Genomic DNA, 16,910 nt, shown 5'->3' with positions numbered 1-16,910 from the left:
CACACTGTGGGCATTCAACACTGGCCTGCTTTCAGACCAAACACTGCTCATATTTCACATGCTAGATAGATCATTGGGACAGTGAGGTTAGGGCAGTGGTTCTCAAACGGTTTCACATCAATACACACATAAATGCTGTTTATAATGATAAGCAATAATCAATGAGAAATAAACTGTATTTGTTAATGTCCTATTATAAAAGGGAGCATGTGAGCAATGTTTGTTCTCTCTCTGTTTCAAGAATTTGCGCCGGCCACAGCTATGCCGTTTTACGTGTGCCATCAGGCTGAAACTTTCAGGGGGTGTAAAGAGCACCCGTGTCGGTGACCTGACGGAGCCGGATTTTTTAATTAGGTAATTGCCCTAATTATCTAATGATGATGTGATGTCATCAGTGATGATGTCTGATGTCATCCGTGATGTCATAGAGTAGGCGAGGCTGCTATACTGTGCGAGAGACATGTAACAGGTAAGCTGCTATATTGTGGGAGAGAGACATGTAGCTCAGGTAAGCTGCTATATTGTGGGAGAGAGACATGTAGCTCAGGTAAGCTGCTATAGTGTAGGAGACACACACACACACACACACACACACACACACACACACAAAGCTCTGGTAAGCTGCTATATTGTGGGAGAGAGACACACACACACACACACACAAAGCTCAGGTAAGCTGCTATATTGTGGGAGAGAGACATGTAGCTCAGGTAAGCTGCTACATGTATAGTGTACGAGAGACACACACACACACAAAGCTCAGGTAAGCTGCTATATTGTGGGAGAGAGACATGTAGCTCAGGTAAGCTGCTACATGTATAGGGTATGAGACACACACACACACACAAAGCTCAGGTAAGCTGCTATATTGTGGGAGAGAGACATGTAGCTCAGGTAAGCTGCTATATTGTGGGAGAGAGACATGTAGCTCAGGTAAGCTGCTATATTGTGGGAGAGAGACATGTAGCTCAGGTAAGCTGCTATATTGTGGGAGAGAGACATGTAGCTCAGGTAAGCTGCTATATTGTGGGAGAGAGACATGTAGCTCATGTAAGCTGCTATATTGTGGGAGAGAGACATGTAGCTCATGTAAGCTGCTATATTGTGGGAGAGAGACATGTAGCTCATGTAAGCTGCTATATTGTGGGAGAGAGACATGTAGCTCATGTAAGCTGCTATATTGTGGGAGAGAGACATGTAGCTCATGTAAGCTGCTATATTGTGGGAGAGAGACATGTAGCTCAGGTAAGCTGCTATATTGTGGGAGAGAGACATGTAGCTCAGGTAAGCTGCTATATTGTGGGAGAGAGACATGTAGCTCAGGTAAGCTGCTATACTGTAGGAGAGAGACACACACACGTAGCTCAGGTAAGCTGTATTAAATAAATATTCCTTAAAAATATTCTTTGTGGAGATACATGATTTTTGCCCTACAGAAGCGACAGTTGGCTGAGGACTGAAGAGTCCCTGCCTTGGCTCGCCACAGTACTCTGCCACTGCTTAGTTTGGTATCAGGAGAATTTTGGCAGAGACAGACAGTCACGTGCTGATACTTGGCCGAGGTAAGGCAGCAGGCTTTAGTCACAATGACCATCTGCTTTGTTCCCGATGTGTCATCGTTGCATCATCAGACACACACAGGGCTGAAGCTGTCACTCCTACAGCAGTTCTATGGGTAGCTACATGTATGTGCTGAAAAGTATTTATTTGGTGGAGATGAACAAAATAATAGAGGTCAGGTGCTGTAAATAAAAAATGAATGTTAAGGTGTTGTGACTGGATGTAGCGAGCTAGCTACTCTCATGTTTCACAATCACACAAAGGCATGCAACATTATGCACATGCTGCAACAAGTCTAGTATTTGGACTGTTATCTACATGCAGCTTTCTCACATTATGTGCTTGCAGATGTGAAGGCCAGAGGCGATGAAATGTGGACGGTTTTGTTTGTCGCTGACATTTCACACGTTCGCCACAAACCGTCACTAACATACTGAGCGCGTCTCACACAAGCACATACTCAACAAAGGCCACACAAACTTGTCACTTTTGAATTTTAATTGCAGCCTCTGTCTCTCTTGCTTCATCTCCTTTAAAGCAGGACTAAACCCTCAGATTTCTGGCAGAACGGCATGCTGCTTGATTTGAAAAAACCTATGGGAAAAACCAAGAAACGAACGTCTCCTCTCGTCTCACTATACTCTTTGGCTGTGCTCACACGGCTCAGACAGGAAACTTGGAAATGTTTTACTGGAAATCGAGGCCATCAGAGTTTACCCACCACATCACAAAACAAAGTCATATGAGAGCTACAAAATCTTTATAAATATCAACAATTAGCCAACGCTGGTGGCCTGTATGGAAACAGCGTCGCTCAAAATGGTTGAAAGTTATATCAATTTGGTCATTCAGTGCAAACTACTAAACTGCCATTGAGGGCCATATAACTGACGTTAACACGAGGTTATCGGCCGGCGGCCGCGGCAGAACACAGACCCAGGACAAACACGCTCTGAACACGCTCTAATGCAATCACAATGGGAGATTTCTGCATGTTATTAACTTGTCCAACTTGTCCTCTACACCGCCATGAAGTCCGTTTTTAATTTTCGTTTGGGGGGTTTTCGTGATTCATGTCAAAAGGTACAGTGCACCATGAAAGAATCACCCTCTGCCTTTTGCTCTCATGTAGCGCGAGACCCGTTTAGCGAGTAGCCTGCAGCTGGCTGCAGCACAAACAGAAAATTCCCCCCCTCCCTCCTCCTGGTTGAGTGGTTCTCAATGTGGGGTCAGGGGATCACCAGTGGTCATTGAGAGGATTCCAAGATTCTCTGTTGTCTCTCAACCTAATATATATGGAATTTTGGACAAAAACATATCTAGGCTACATAAAAATAAAAATAAATCTTATTTGCCTCTGAGAAACCAAATCTCATCATATTGGGGGTCCAAATGTGAACTAAATTAGGGCCCCTTAGTATGAACAAGGTTGGGAATGATTTACAGCAACACAATGCCATGTTCTTCCTTTTATTTCTATTTATGATTATAGTGGCTTTTATTGATAGTATTATGTTACATCACCACATGGCCATCTTGGTAGGAAGATAACAGGTGATTAACAGGTCAAGTGACACAAACAGCCAATGAGCTGTGTGTATTGTAGCGCCATATTGGTAGGGAAATGCTTGTGACATCATGGGAATAGGCTTGGAGTTGTGAGGAGCCGGGAAAGGGTACAGGGGGAGTAGGGGAGTTACTATCTTGAAACCCCATAGTCTTTGGTACAACGTGACGTCAGGTTGTACCACATTTTGTGCAGTTTTGAGGGCAAATAAAAAAGCAGGGCTGAACCCATAGAGGTCACTTATGCCGCTGAAATGGTACAAATGGTACAATGGTAACTGTTTGGTCTCAAATGTGGAAATTCTGACCAGAATTCTTCACACACCACCCCCAAAGTCATACTGTATATTGGTTAAAAAAGTGTTTTGGGGTTTAGTCCTGTGCACACATTATGCTTGAAAATGTTTGGAGTACCATTTCAATTCCTGAAATTCCTCACTTCCCAGGGTTGCAACAATGATCTCTAGGACCTGATTCAAAAACCACTAAAGAGCTTTAGCTCTGTGTGTACAGTGAGCGGCTTTTCAAAAATGTTTTATGCAAACATTTCTCTAAGAGGAAAAAAGCCCCAGCAGGTTTAGTTTATTCAGCTTTACCATCACTACATAGCAATTCTCTGTTATATAAGCCCCTTCAACAATATTGCTATAGCTCCGATGTCAGTGGCAACAATGTCAACATTATAATTATGAGCGTTCTGTGGTGTAGACCACAGAATCGATAAAAAATATACCAAACTAAACTCTTAAAGGCCCATTCCGTCAGTTCTGGCGAGAAATAAATGTGCACAAAGTGTTTTGTATTGGCAATGAGTGAATGCGCGGCTTGGCGTAACTTAAAAATCGCGACCAGGGGCGTTTCTCTCCGACCAGCCGTTCAGAAGATACATGGAAATACCGCATCTTCGGAGGGGTGAACATTTCCCTCCACAGCTAGAGGATGTGACGTCTGCGCGTTCACGAGCCTGCCTCTTGTCCTCATGGCTCCGGTGTAAATACCAACGAAGAAGACGGCTAACAGGAAATGGCTAACGTTACGTTCGTCGCTAGCTGCTAGCAAAAGGAAACAACAACAGACTCTAGAAAAAGTCCACACTAAATAAATAAATAAATATTTATCTAATGAAGCCCGTCTGGCCAGACAGCAGCAATGTGACTGACATCGGGGGGAAACTAGAGTCAGGACTGTGTTTTCGGTTCATGAAGGGAACTTGCTGCTTGTAGCTACTGTAATGTGGTTTTGACCAGATAACGTTAGCTGCTTGCTAATGGATTTTCAAGATTCAAGATTTTTATTGTCACTCCGTAGTACAAGTATCTGACCACCTGGTCAGAAACTCTGCTAACATTACCGTCTTGTGTGAAGTAATGCAACCCTAACGTTACTATCGTTATGCTTATGGTCATGGAACATTATTGTTTGACTGCAGTTAGCTGCGGTGGTGAGTCCGCCTATTATAAACATAACGTTAGCTTGATGCTATATGCGGCTAACTAATAGATTTAGCTATATTTATAGAAATTACCACCAGCCCCACTAATAACGTTACCGTCTTGTGTGGATAATGAATGTAACAGTCGTAAATATGCTTAACGTTACTGTTATGCTTATGAAACATTGTTTGATTGTTCAGTTTGGTCAACTCCAGGCATTAGACGGTACAGTACATACAGGGGAAGCAGGGTAGTTCCTGGCTCACGGTAACGTGAATATCCTATCCATTTCCCCGCAGCCAATGTAAGCCAAAACACGGCCAAACATGCCACAATAATGTCCGATAATTCATCCAGAATCTTTCCTGGGCATCTCGAGGCTGATCTGACCGATAAATTGTCCAGGTTGCCGTTTTCAACGGACTTTTATGAGTTAACGTTACAAAGCAACCAACACCTCTGCTGTTGCCAGGCAACTGCTTGTGCGCGTGCGAGTATGGTGCCCGCGCGTCAGATCGTTCACACGCTGCAGTTACTCTAACGGCCACCGGCGTCAGTAACAGTGACAATTGACGGAATGGGCCTTTAATGTAATGATACACAAATATTTTATTTAAAGCAACTACGGGGAACTTTCATTTTGTGTTGATTGTTGCGGCCCCTGTGGACAAAAGCGGTACTGTTCGCAAAAAAATATAAGCATTTCCTGAACACTGAGGCTCCTCCCACTGTCTCCACCAGGCTGTCTGAGCCACGGCAGGCGAAGCAGGGCTTCTCTGAGTCAGCATGCGATACCCTAACCAGCATTTAGAAACACTAGAAATCATCCATCTCCTTGCTGATGGTCTCATTTGCTAATGTATGTCAGATGTGAGGCATCATCAGTAGACTTTTAGACGGTTTCATAACCAGTTAAAAGTTCCCTGCCGCTGGTTTAAGTGCTCATTTTGCTATCACCAATTGATAACACAACAGTGATTCAAACTAGAGCCCGACCGATATATCGGTTCGCCGATATTATCGGTCGATAACCGATATATCGTATCGGCCGATATGGTGCGCTGATATTGCAGATTTTTTTATTTTTTTTAAGTTATAGACAGCATGTTGCGTATATTTGATATTTTTTCTTAACTATTTGTTCTATTGCGTTTTTGTATTTCTAGTTATTTATAATTATTAAATTCCCAGTTAAGTTTACTGTTTCATTGCATTGAGTGTATTAACTCATTGAGTGCCAATGACGTCTAAAGACGTCAATTCAAATAGTAACGTAGAGTGCCAATGACGTCTAAAGACGTCAATTGCGTTTTTTGACGGTGGGACGTGGATCAAAGCCTGATGCATCTCCTGTAAAAACATGGTGGGTGTTGAAGGTGTACAAGCTATTTTACGGACCCATTAGGTGGTGACAGTGCTCTCCAGATTAGAGAAAGGTGAGGAAAAACAGCAGAAGAAGCCCCGTGATGAAAGAGAAACCGATGCATGCTGGAGCCAGAGCCGTATAGATTGCTCTGGCTGGAGCTAACGTTAGCTGCGAACAGCAGCCAATCCGCTCCCACAACTGAGCCCCTCTGTCTCTGCTGCATAGTTTCTCCACACGATTAGCCGCCAGAAAAGCAGCACCCGACACTGAAAAGCCAAACCATTCTCAGCAGTCCGGTTTGGCTTTTCGGTGTCGCGCTGGGAGCCGGCGCACAAAAACGGCGGAGCGCTCCGAAAATAGACGCTGGGTGCGTGTTAGGCTGTGTGTTAGTGTGGTGTGGGGATGAGTTTCTCCCAGCTCCGCCGGCATGCAGGCTGTGTGTTAGTGTGGGGGTGAGTTTCTCCCAGCTCCGCCGGCATGCAAGCTGTGTGTTAGTGTGGGGATGAGTTTATCCCAGCTCCATGCAGAGATTCGTCGCCTGACGCAGGTAGCAGAGATTCTACCAGAGCCACCAGAGACACTCCCACGGAGGAGGAGTTTGCAGTTGAGGGGGGTGGGGCACGCAGGGCACCACACAACTACACCATGTCACTACATCAGAAAATATTAGCTGCAGAGTCAGTGATGTGCTTGAAATGCTTCATTTCACAAAAGGCTCATTATCTCAGCTTCTAGTTTGAAACGTCTGTTTTTGGTGAAAACAACCTATCTTCTCCGGCTGATAACTAAAGAACGGAAAATGATATCAATAAACTTTTTTTTGCTGATGATACAATAGAGTCTCATTGTTCTTTGGGCGTGTTCGGTGCTTACATAGTAATATCACACAATATTCTGTGGGCCTCGAGAAATCACTGAAAACGCTCTGAAAGGGCTGGCACTGGGAGCATCCGTTTTCCAAAAGTGGCTGGCACTCAATGAGTTAATAAGCTGTAAAATATCCTGCCTACATTACATATTTCAATTAATGTCAACTCATATCTTTGTCAAGTGTTTGATATTTGAGGGTTGCTGATGTGGTGCCTCCTCTGGTCGTTAAGGGCGCCTGTTGGGAGGGAGGGGAACTCGTTGGAATAGCGTAATCCTCCCACGTGCTATGTCCTACCGGTGAAGCTTCCCCTGTCAGGTGAAAAGAAGCGGCTGGCTAACTGCCCATGTGGAAGCATGGAGCCAGTTTTCGGCTCTCCCCAGATCGGCAGAGGGTGGAGCAGCAACCAGGATAAATAAATAAAAAATTAGCAGTAATGGGAGATAAAAATTTGATAAAATATATATATATATATTTATATATATATATATATATATTTATATATATATATATATCGGCCGATATTATCGGTATCGGAATTTTTTTACTCCCTAATATCGGTATCGGCATCGGCCTCAAAAATCCAGTATTGGTCGGGCTCTAATTCAAACTAGGCAATACCAAGTTCAAAAAAGCTTTTACATCTGCTGTTCTAAACACCCAGTGTCAGCAATTGATGCATTTTAAGTTTCAGTTTGTTTGGAATAAACAGAAGAAGAACTGGGTAGTTACTATGAGCAGTGACAGCCACCATGGCTGAAAAAAGACAAAGAAAACAGCGCCACCTACAGATACTCAAACTTCATTAACAGAAAATCCAAGTAAAAAGGTATACGGTAGTTTGACTTCTGGGAAGTGCAATGCAAAAACTCCACAGCAATGAATGACCACTTAGATGTCACCAAAATCAAACCATAAATAATTCATTCGCTTGCCCTCTCTAAATTCCGTTTCCTTTCCCTACTAACTCTCACACTCTTCCCCTCCCCCTCTTTCACGCTCCAAGTGCATTGTGATGAGATTCTTCCCACAGTAGTAATTGAGGGAAAGCCAATGGGCTGCACTCATTGCATGCATGGCAAAATATGGATCCACTGAGCAAAACAATCCGGTTCTGAATGTGAATATCTACTGATTTACACAGGACTGTATGTGTCAATCTGTTAACTGCAAACATCTGTCGATGTGTCAATGCTCAACACAGTGAGAATTCTTTCTAGCCAAGAGGAACTCTGTATTGGCATGATGAAGGCGTCGTATCTTTAATCTTCAATATATTTTATTGATTGTGTTGCTCTCTAAATATACTAATCTTTGTTGTTGCAATGTCCCCACAGGGATCAATTAAGTTCATTTGATCTTATGTGTTTCTTAAATCATGCCCAGAAAATGTCATCGGCCTGAATCTCAAATGTGTTACTTGTTTATAAGAGTGTATAGGCTAAAATCACTTTACTTTACTTGTTTATAAGAGTGTATAGGCTAAAATCACTTTACTTTACTTGTTTATAAGAGTGTATAGGCTATAATCACTTTACTTTCACTTTTATTTTCATTTTGCAGACGTTTTTATCCAAAGCGACGTACAACAGAATTACATACACCACAAGCAGTAAGATAGAATATAGCATGAATAAGAACATAATTAAAAGTGCACAATGCATAGGGCTAAACAAGATTCAACATTCAGACGTAGAAGCTATAGGCACAAAGTGCACAGTGCATAGGTGCCATGTTCAACGTCCAACTAGAACGAAACATTATACACATCCATTGATTCAAGTTAATCGTGACCATTAATGTGTAGGTGTTCACGGAATAGCTGGGTTTTGAGTCTCTTCTTGAAGATAGAAAGAGACTTGGCAGTTCAAATGGAGCTTGGAAGGGCACTCCACCAACGGGGGACAACAGAGGAGAAGAGTCTGGACAGGGATCCGACGCTCCATGGCGGTGGGAGCACCAGGAGCCTCTCATTTGCAGAACGTAGTGGGCGGGAGGGGGTGTAAAGTTGAATGAGGGGGTTAAAATTTTCCCTGGGAGGAAGAGTAGCTCTGTTTTACCAAGATTGAGCTTGAGGTGGTGGGCAGACATCCAGTCACCAATGTCTTTGACGCATGCAGAGATGTGAGCCTCGATTTGGGTGTCAGAGGGGGGGAAGGAAAGGAAAAGCTGGGTGTCATACAGACACTAAGACAAATTCCTCATATCGTCGCGGTCGCGGCAGGACCCCGAATATCAATTTTTTCAGATTTTTATTTTTTGTCATAAATCAGTGCCATTGGTCACCCTTCACGTCTCTGTGTGGGTTTTACCAAATGCAACCAATGGAAAAGCATTAAAACGAGCTTGTGAGTAATTCGCATAACGCCATTCGGCCTCAATCTGTCAGTCAAACCTCGAAATTCCTCCCCTCCGTCTGTACCCCCCCCCCCCCCCCCCCGCAGGACAATAAACCCGGAAAAGTCACGCGGCAGACGTGCTGTGTATTTCTGATATCGTTTTGTTTAATCCTGGCTTCCTCTGATGTGAATAGATCAATAAAATGTTTTCTAGTTATTCCTAGGCTGCAAACTTGTATTAACATGCAAATCGGAGTGGTTTCTGATGAGAATAAAGTAACGTTAACGTTACGTTATGTCAGAATGTTCTCATCCCCATCCCAAAGCCTTCACCTCGGCCATGAGAGGCGAGGAGCACTGCTGCACGGCTGCGCGCGCCCCCGCGGCCCGGAGCTTGTGGCTCGTGCATGTGCTAACCCTAACCCTATCATTTGAGCTTATCCAGGTAAGATATTAATAAAGTAATGACACATTCAGCAGGAAACTAACTATAATTAAGACATGTGCCAACTTTGACAACGTTTGGTTCAGTATTTTAAGAGAAAACTGGTTTTTTTAACTTCCTGAAAAGTTGCTGTTTTGGAGATTCGAGGTCCTGCCGCGACAGCATGTAACTTGCATACTGTGGCAATAAAAGTGATTCTGATTCTGATTCATAATCAGCAAATATATAGTGTGTGACTTTTCACTATCAACTGTTTATCCAGGGCCAGTATACAGTGTGACCTTTCACTATCAACTGTTTATACAGGGCCAGTATACAGTGTGACCTTTCACTATCAACTGTTTATCTAGGGCCAGTATACAGTGTGACCTTTCACTATCAACTGTTTATACAGGGCCAGTATACAGTGTGACCTTTCACTATCAACTGTTTATCCAGGGCCAGTATAGGGTGTGTGACCTTTCACTGTCAACTGTTTATCCAGGGCCAGTATGCAGTGTGTGACTTTTCACTATCAACTGTTTATCCAGGGCCAGTATACAGTGTGACTTTTCACTATCAACTGTTTATCCAGGGCCAGTATACGGTTTGTGACTGTTCACTATCTACTGTTTATCCAGGGCCAGTATGCAGTGTGTGACTTTTCACTATCAACTGTTTATCCAGGGCCAGTATGCAGTGTGTGACTTTTCACTATCAACTGTTTATCCAGGGCCAGTATACAGTGTGACTTTTCACTATCAACTGTTTATCCAGGGTCAGTATACGGTTTGTGACTGTTCACTATCAACTGTTTATCAAGGGCTAGTATACAGTGTGTGACTTTTCACTATCTACTTTTTATCCAGGGCCAGTCTTCCAAAACTTTTTGAGTTTTGAAGTCTGAACCTTAATCCCTTTCCAGGAAAATGGCCAATAAAATTCATGGCAAAGAATGCAATGTGAACTTTTCTTGAAATCCTATACATCCTATACAATGAAATGGAACCCGGCAGGTTCCAACATTTTTCTAGTAGCTTCGTTCCCTTGGGACATTGAGACAGAGTCCACACCCTGACAAGCAGATCAGGGCTCTCTACGTCTCAGCGAAATGTACACCGGGCACAGTGAAAGAGAGGTCGAGTTTCAGCCACGTTAATAGTCATTCAGAGACAATGCGAAAGTACTGGGAGTGTGTACTTTGTGCCCACAGTGTGTGTGTGTGTGTGTGTGTGTGTGTGTGTGTGTGTGTGTGTGTGTGTGCATGCGTGCGTGTACCTTGCTGTCCAGTTTTTTCATGGTGACGAGGTCGAGGGATTTAAGCGAGTGCCCTGTAGGTGCAATGAAGTAGAGGCAGATGTGGATCCTGGTGTCATGGTAGTTAAACAGCGAGCGCTTGATCTTCAGCTCCTCCTGAAGATAGTTTTCAAATTGCGTGTCAATGTAGTCGACGATGGGCTTGTAGCTGCAGAGAGAACCAAAGGCAAACAAGATTCAAGATTCAAGATTCAAGATTCAAGATTCAAGATTTTTTATTGTCACTCCGTAGTACAAGCATCACGTGTGAAATTCTTGTGCTGTGGACTCCGTTTACAACATAGTACAAATATAACAGGGCATATGAGTGCAAAAACAACAAGAGACACAACAAGCAATAAGGCAGTAGAGTGATAAGACAAGTCAGAGACAGTGGCATATTCACTGCACATAGGTGCACATGGCATGTGCATACTTTAGACATACTTAAACATAGTCGACGTTCTGTTTGCACAGGTGCAAATAGCATATACCTAATTAAACAAACAATTAAACATTAGACATACGTAATGGTAGCAGCTACAGTACGGTACAGTACAGCTACTACACTATTTGTGTATGTTAAGGAGTCTCGTGGCCTGCGGGAAGAAACTGTCCCTCAAGCGATTTGTGCATGCTTTTGGGACCCTGTATCTCCTCCCTGAGGGTAACAGGGAGAACAGGCTGTTGTGGGGGTGGTTTGTGTCTTTGATGATCTTCAGGGACCTCCTGAGGCACCGCTGATTATACAGTTCCTGCAGTTCTGGCAGCTCACATCCTGTTACGTGCTGGGCCGTGCGCCTCACTCTCCGTAGCGCCCTGCAGTCCATGGTGGTACAGTACCCGTACCAGGTGGTGAAGCAGCCAGCAGCAGGCTTTCAATGGTGCCTCTGTAGAAGTCCCTAAGGATTTCTGGCCTTAGCCCAAATTTCTTCAGGCGCCTGAGTCCGTGTAGTAGCTGTTGGGCCTTTTTGACAACAGTGGCGGTGTGACCGGCCCATGTCAGGTCCTGGTGGATGTTGACTACCAGGTACTTGAAGCTGTCCACCCTTTCCACCACTGTGCCGTTGATGGTAATTGGGGGTGTGCGCATCACCCCCCTCCTGTAGTCTACAATGATCTCTTTGGTCTTGGAGACGTTCAGAGAGAGGTGGTTGTCCTGGCACCATTGTTCCAGGGCCCCCACCTCCTCTCTGTAGGCCGTCTCGTCGCTCTTGGAGATCAGCCCCACGACTGCTGTGTCGTCTGCAAACTTCACGATGGTGTTCGAAGATTGAGTCGCCATGCAGTCGTGGGTGTAGAGGTCGTACCAGAAGGGGCTGGAGACGCACCCCTGGGGCCCTCCTATGCTGATGGTCAGTGGGGAGGAGGTGAGGTTGCCCACTCTCACCACCTGGCGGCGGTCTGTCAGGAAATCCAGGATCCAGTCACGCATTGCTGTGTTTAGTCCCAGATCCTTGAGCTTGCTTACCAGCCTGGAGGGTACTATGGTGTTGAATGCTGAGCTGTAGTCCACGAACAGCATTCTCACATAGGTGTCCTTCCCCTCCAGGTGGGAGAGGGCGGTGTGGAGCATGTGTGCTACTGCATCCGCTGTGCTCCTGTTGGGGCGGTATGCAAATTGTAGCGGGTCGTGGTCCAGGGGGAGTGTGGGGCGGATCTGTGATATAACCAGCTTTTCGAAGCACTTGCTGGCTATGGGCGTGAGGGCTATTGGGCGCCAGTCGTTGAGGCTGGTCACTTTCTGCTGTTTGGGAATGGGGATGATTGTCGCTGCTTTGAAGCAGGAGGTATTGTCAAGATTTATGTCTGTGGGGTAAAGCATCAATATTTGTCTTCTTATTCATGCAGTGGTAATTAAGATTAAAGGAAATATGGACTTCTCACTGGGGAAAGAAACTGAGACAGTTATGTTTGAAGTAACTGTTCGAATTGATTCTGTGCCCAGATCTGAACTGAGAACTGCACCGCTTAATGCAGCATGAAGTTTGTGCTAAGGGGCATGAGTGTGGTTGAAACAGAAACCAATGTCGGGCAAACATCCTGTCCTCTGGCACAGTGCTGTGAAACAAAGGCCATCACAGTGACGGCCTTTGTAGCCTACAGTGTCACCAACAAATGTAAATTAGGAATGTTTGAAAACACCAACGTTTCAGAATATTTACTCTTTAACACATTGCATGCATGCTGCATAGCTACCCAAGCTAGCAGAAAACATTCTATATAGTAGGGTTGAAAAGTATCAATACTGAAAATTTGAAACGGATACAATACTAATTTGCAACAGGTATCGATAGTATCGATAAGTATCAATACTAACCATTTGAAATGGATACAATACTCCTTTGCAACAGTTTCAATACCAGCAGTGCTTTCTTTAAGGGAAAAATCACTGATTTCCCCCTCCCTATCATTGGTGGGTATCTGTTGCTTCAACAAGCTAAACGTGTTCTGATGGCTAGCGCAGGGGTAATCTGCTGCCTAAGTTCAAAGTTTTATCAGGCCTTGATTATGGAGAAGTGGTATTGAGTATCAATATTTTCCTGAGTATCGGTATCGAAGTAGAAATTCTAGTATCGTGACATCCCTACTATATAGACACTTTCTGAGCTCATGTTTTTATGTGAGCAGGATACCCAGAGGGGTCAAGAGATTCCTCAGCACTGGATTCCTACAGCAGACACATTCTGACATAAACCAACATTTTATGCCATTAAGAAAGTCAGTGTTTCTTACGAGAATGACTACGATTTGGAATCCTAAATGGGTCACAGGGTTTCTCGTGGCTCTTCAAAGGACAATAGTTCCACCAGGCAAAGCTGGAGCTAGAAGTGGGCAGAAGGGCCCACCCAAATTTCAGCTCTGCCCACTCAATGATTGGTCGTGTTCTTCTACAAATTTTTAATCCATTGATCAGATTACATTACCAGTATGTTAGTTTACCTAATGCCCCTGTAGTGTCTTGCCTGTGCTGTGTAGAGTAGGGGATGTTCATTTTGAAAATTTTCCAAAATCGATAATTGGTGAAAATTAACGATCAATTATCGATTATCGATTTTATTAATACTTAGAAAATTTTCAATTTTTTTTTTTTTTTTTTTAACAAAATGAATGCCTATGGCAGAAAATACGAAAGACAACGTGTTCTCCTCAATGAACTCTTTATTTCAATGTGTCTCCTCTCCAACACTGCTGTCCCCGGTGCTGCCATTGCTGTCCCCGGTGAATTTCCCATGTTTAAAACAGTTTTGTTGGCACAAAGGCCCGTGCCCAGCCAGAAAACTAGAGACTATATGAAGCTCCACCTCACGTTAGTCGGCTGTGCAATGGAGTGGGGCGAGGAGGAACGAATTCCACCCAAACCTAGTCCAAAAAAATATATATATATATATTTTTTTTTAATAATTAAAAAATCGATCCAAATGCCACAGGATCGATTCCAATCCTTAACACTTTCAGTGCCACGGCCCTTGGGCAAAAGGTTGCTTGCTGTGCCACATAGGCCGCAATGCATTTTAAAACAGTCATATAATTTTTTTAATAATTACTATGTAAACACTGAACACGCACAAATAACGATGAGACTCTCTTCTATCACCTGCAAAAAAAAGTTTATTGATCCCATTTTCCGTTCTTTAGTTATGAGCCGGAGAAGATAGCATGATTGAACGAAAAACATACCTTTTTTTCTACGAGCTGAGATAATGAGCCTTTTGTGAAATTAAACATTTCAAGCACATCTCTGACTCTGAAGCTAATTTTCTGATGTCTGGGTCTGTCTGGGTGAAGTGTATGCTGCTCTGCTGCTCTCCGTGCCCCCCCCCACCCCCCCCCCCCCCCCCCCCCTCAACTGCACACGCCTCCTGGGTGTGTCTTATGTGTCTGGTGGCTCTCAGTCTCTGCTGAGTTTGCTGCGCACACACAGTGAATGGTGCGCGACATTCAGCTTTTTGGTTCCGCGTGTGTTTGTCACGGGCTGGCATGCTTCCAGTTCGGAATAATAATGCTGATTATGTGAATGTGCTGTTGCAGCGTACATGGAAGTGCTCAGTTGTGACAGCGGATGCTGCTGCTGGGGGCACAGCTGGCGTTGTGCTCGTTTATGGAGGCACGTCGATGCATACGGACGGATGCGATGCGATTTCCTCATTTTCCACAGTGACTATTTCTGTGTGTTTGGCTCCTTTTTCTCTGATCAGGAGAGTGCTGTCGCCACCTAATGGGTTTGTAAAATAGGTTATCGACCTCCAATAGCTACAATATTGTTAGAGGCGACGTAAGAAGCTTAGATCGACACCCCCCCGTCAAAAAAACAATTTGGAGTTATGACGCCATTTGGCGTCGCTGGCACTGTACGGTAAATTTCTAATGACGCCATATGGCGTCGCTGGCACTGAACGTGTTAACGATCAATTATCGATTTTCGATAATTGATGAACATCCCTAGTGTAGAGGCATCAACTATTTCAATTGGACAGGATGAAAATTAGAAAATGTCCCCAGTCAGAGCAGTCTAGGACCAGGTCTGCCACCAAGCATGGTTGGATTGGTTTATTCAAAATCTGGAGTATTTACTCCCTCCGTTCAGGGTGACACCAAATAACCGCCCCGAAAGCTTTTAAGTAAAATGCAGTGTGGTTCATTACGAATGACAATGTTATCCGAGCCTCCTACAGGAAACTACCTCAAAATGTGTGATTTTATGGGCATAAGGAGACAGCTGTTGACATCTGATAGCCAGTTATTTCTTATATTGTTAACTGCTGCGAACACCAGAGAAGGTAAATTACAGCAGAGAGTGCAGACAAGTCCATCATCCTTAGCTACACACCATGCTACAATGACTGGAATCAGAAATCCTTTGGTGAATTCTCAAGAAAGTAACTATATTGAACCATTTAAATCTACACTGTTTAAATTATATACTTGATCGAGTCTCTTTGTTCTTGAAAATAACTTTTATCTAGTTTGTCTTCCATGTTGCAACTCTTGCCCAGGTCTCGCTTACGAAAAAGATTTTTCAGTCTTAATGAGACTCACCGGTTAAATAAAGTTTAAATAAATAAAAAATAAAGTCCTTAGACTTGTACTTCTGGTAAGGTACTGTAAGTGATTCTGGAAGAAGGATGGAGTCAACACGGTTCTCATTTCCCAAGTAGTCAAATACTGACGCTTTGGGTTGGTGATCCAATCCAGAACACCAACTCAAAGAGGCCATTTACACCTGGCGTTAACATGCGTTTTCTGTGATCAGATTGCAATCAGATTGTTTCATCACTTGAAAGTACAGGTGTAAACACCCCCAAAACGCATTGAAGGAGGATTGCAATCTGATCGGCCCAACCACCTCCGGAGGTGGTCAGGGATGCATTGTGTACACATTGAACACAAGTGTAAATGCAATGTGTCCTCTCAATCTGGATACAGCAACTTTATGCAGATTGAGAGGACAATCAGATTGCAGAAAATGCATGTTAACGCCAGGTGTAAATGGAATCAGGCTGAAGTGATAAAATACAAACTGTTTGCAATCTGATGGCAGAAAACGCATGTTAACGCCAGGTTTCAATTCAAAGCGTCAGGATTTGACTAGTTGGGAACGAGAACCGTGTTGACTCAATCCTCTTTGTGGAGTTCTCTCTCCTGATTGGATAAAGTGGGATGGGATAGCAGAAAAGTTTATCTTCCGTTTACAGCAGAGGGACTGGGAGACCCATGTTACTGACCAAACACTCTATATCAGTGATTGCTGTCAGAATATAGAGCTACTTGACTTTTTTTTTTACAAAAAATATATCACTTACATCAGCTTTAACTATCACCACATATCAAACCCTAATCAAAACTTCATTAACAGTTAACAGTCTGGAATACATTGGCATTCTACAGTGTCATCCATACAGCTAGTCATAGTGGGACAGAACAATCTAACTGCCTCTTAGCCAACACTGTGTTTACAGTCATCTGGCCTTTCCCTTAACATCCATCTGCAATGGTCTCTGTGGAATGTGTCTCCTCTGACCTTTGGAAGGCTGTTCAGGCTGCATCTCCAGTCAGC

General features: G+C 43.8%; 1 protein-coding gene across 2 annotated transcripts in view; it reads right to left on the bottom strand.

Moving 5' to 3' along the window:
- The window catches only part of septin8a (septin 8a), a 124,972-nt gene that overhangs the window by 58,243 nt on the left and 49,819 nt on the right, over positions 1 to 16,910 (bottom strand). For both annotated transcript variants that reach the window (XM_083643567.1, XM_083643566.1), the window contains exon 4: positions 10,835 to 11,021. In XM_083643567.1, coding sequence (XP_083499693.1) covers positions 10,835 to 11,021 — 187 coding nt within the window. The remainder of the gene's footprint in view (positions 1 to 10,834; positions 11,022 to 16,910) is intronic.

This window comes from Poromitra crassiceps (genome assembly GCF_964638095.1).
Source record: "Poromitra crassiceps genome assembly, chromosome: 1".
Taxonomy (NCBI): Eukaryota; Metazoa; Chordata; class Actinopteri; order Beryciformes; family Melamphaidae; genus Poromitra; species Poromitra crassiceps.
The sequence above is the reverse complement of the archived record's forward strand: the minus strand, read 5'-3'. Positions and strand labels throughout refer to the sequence as shown.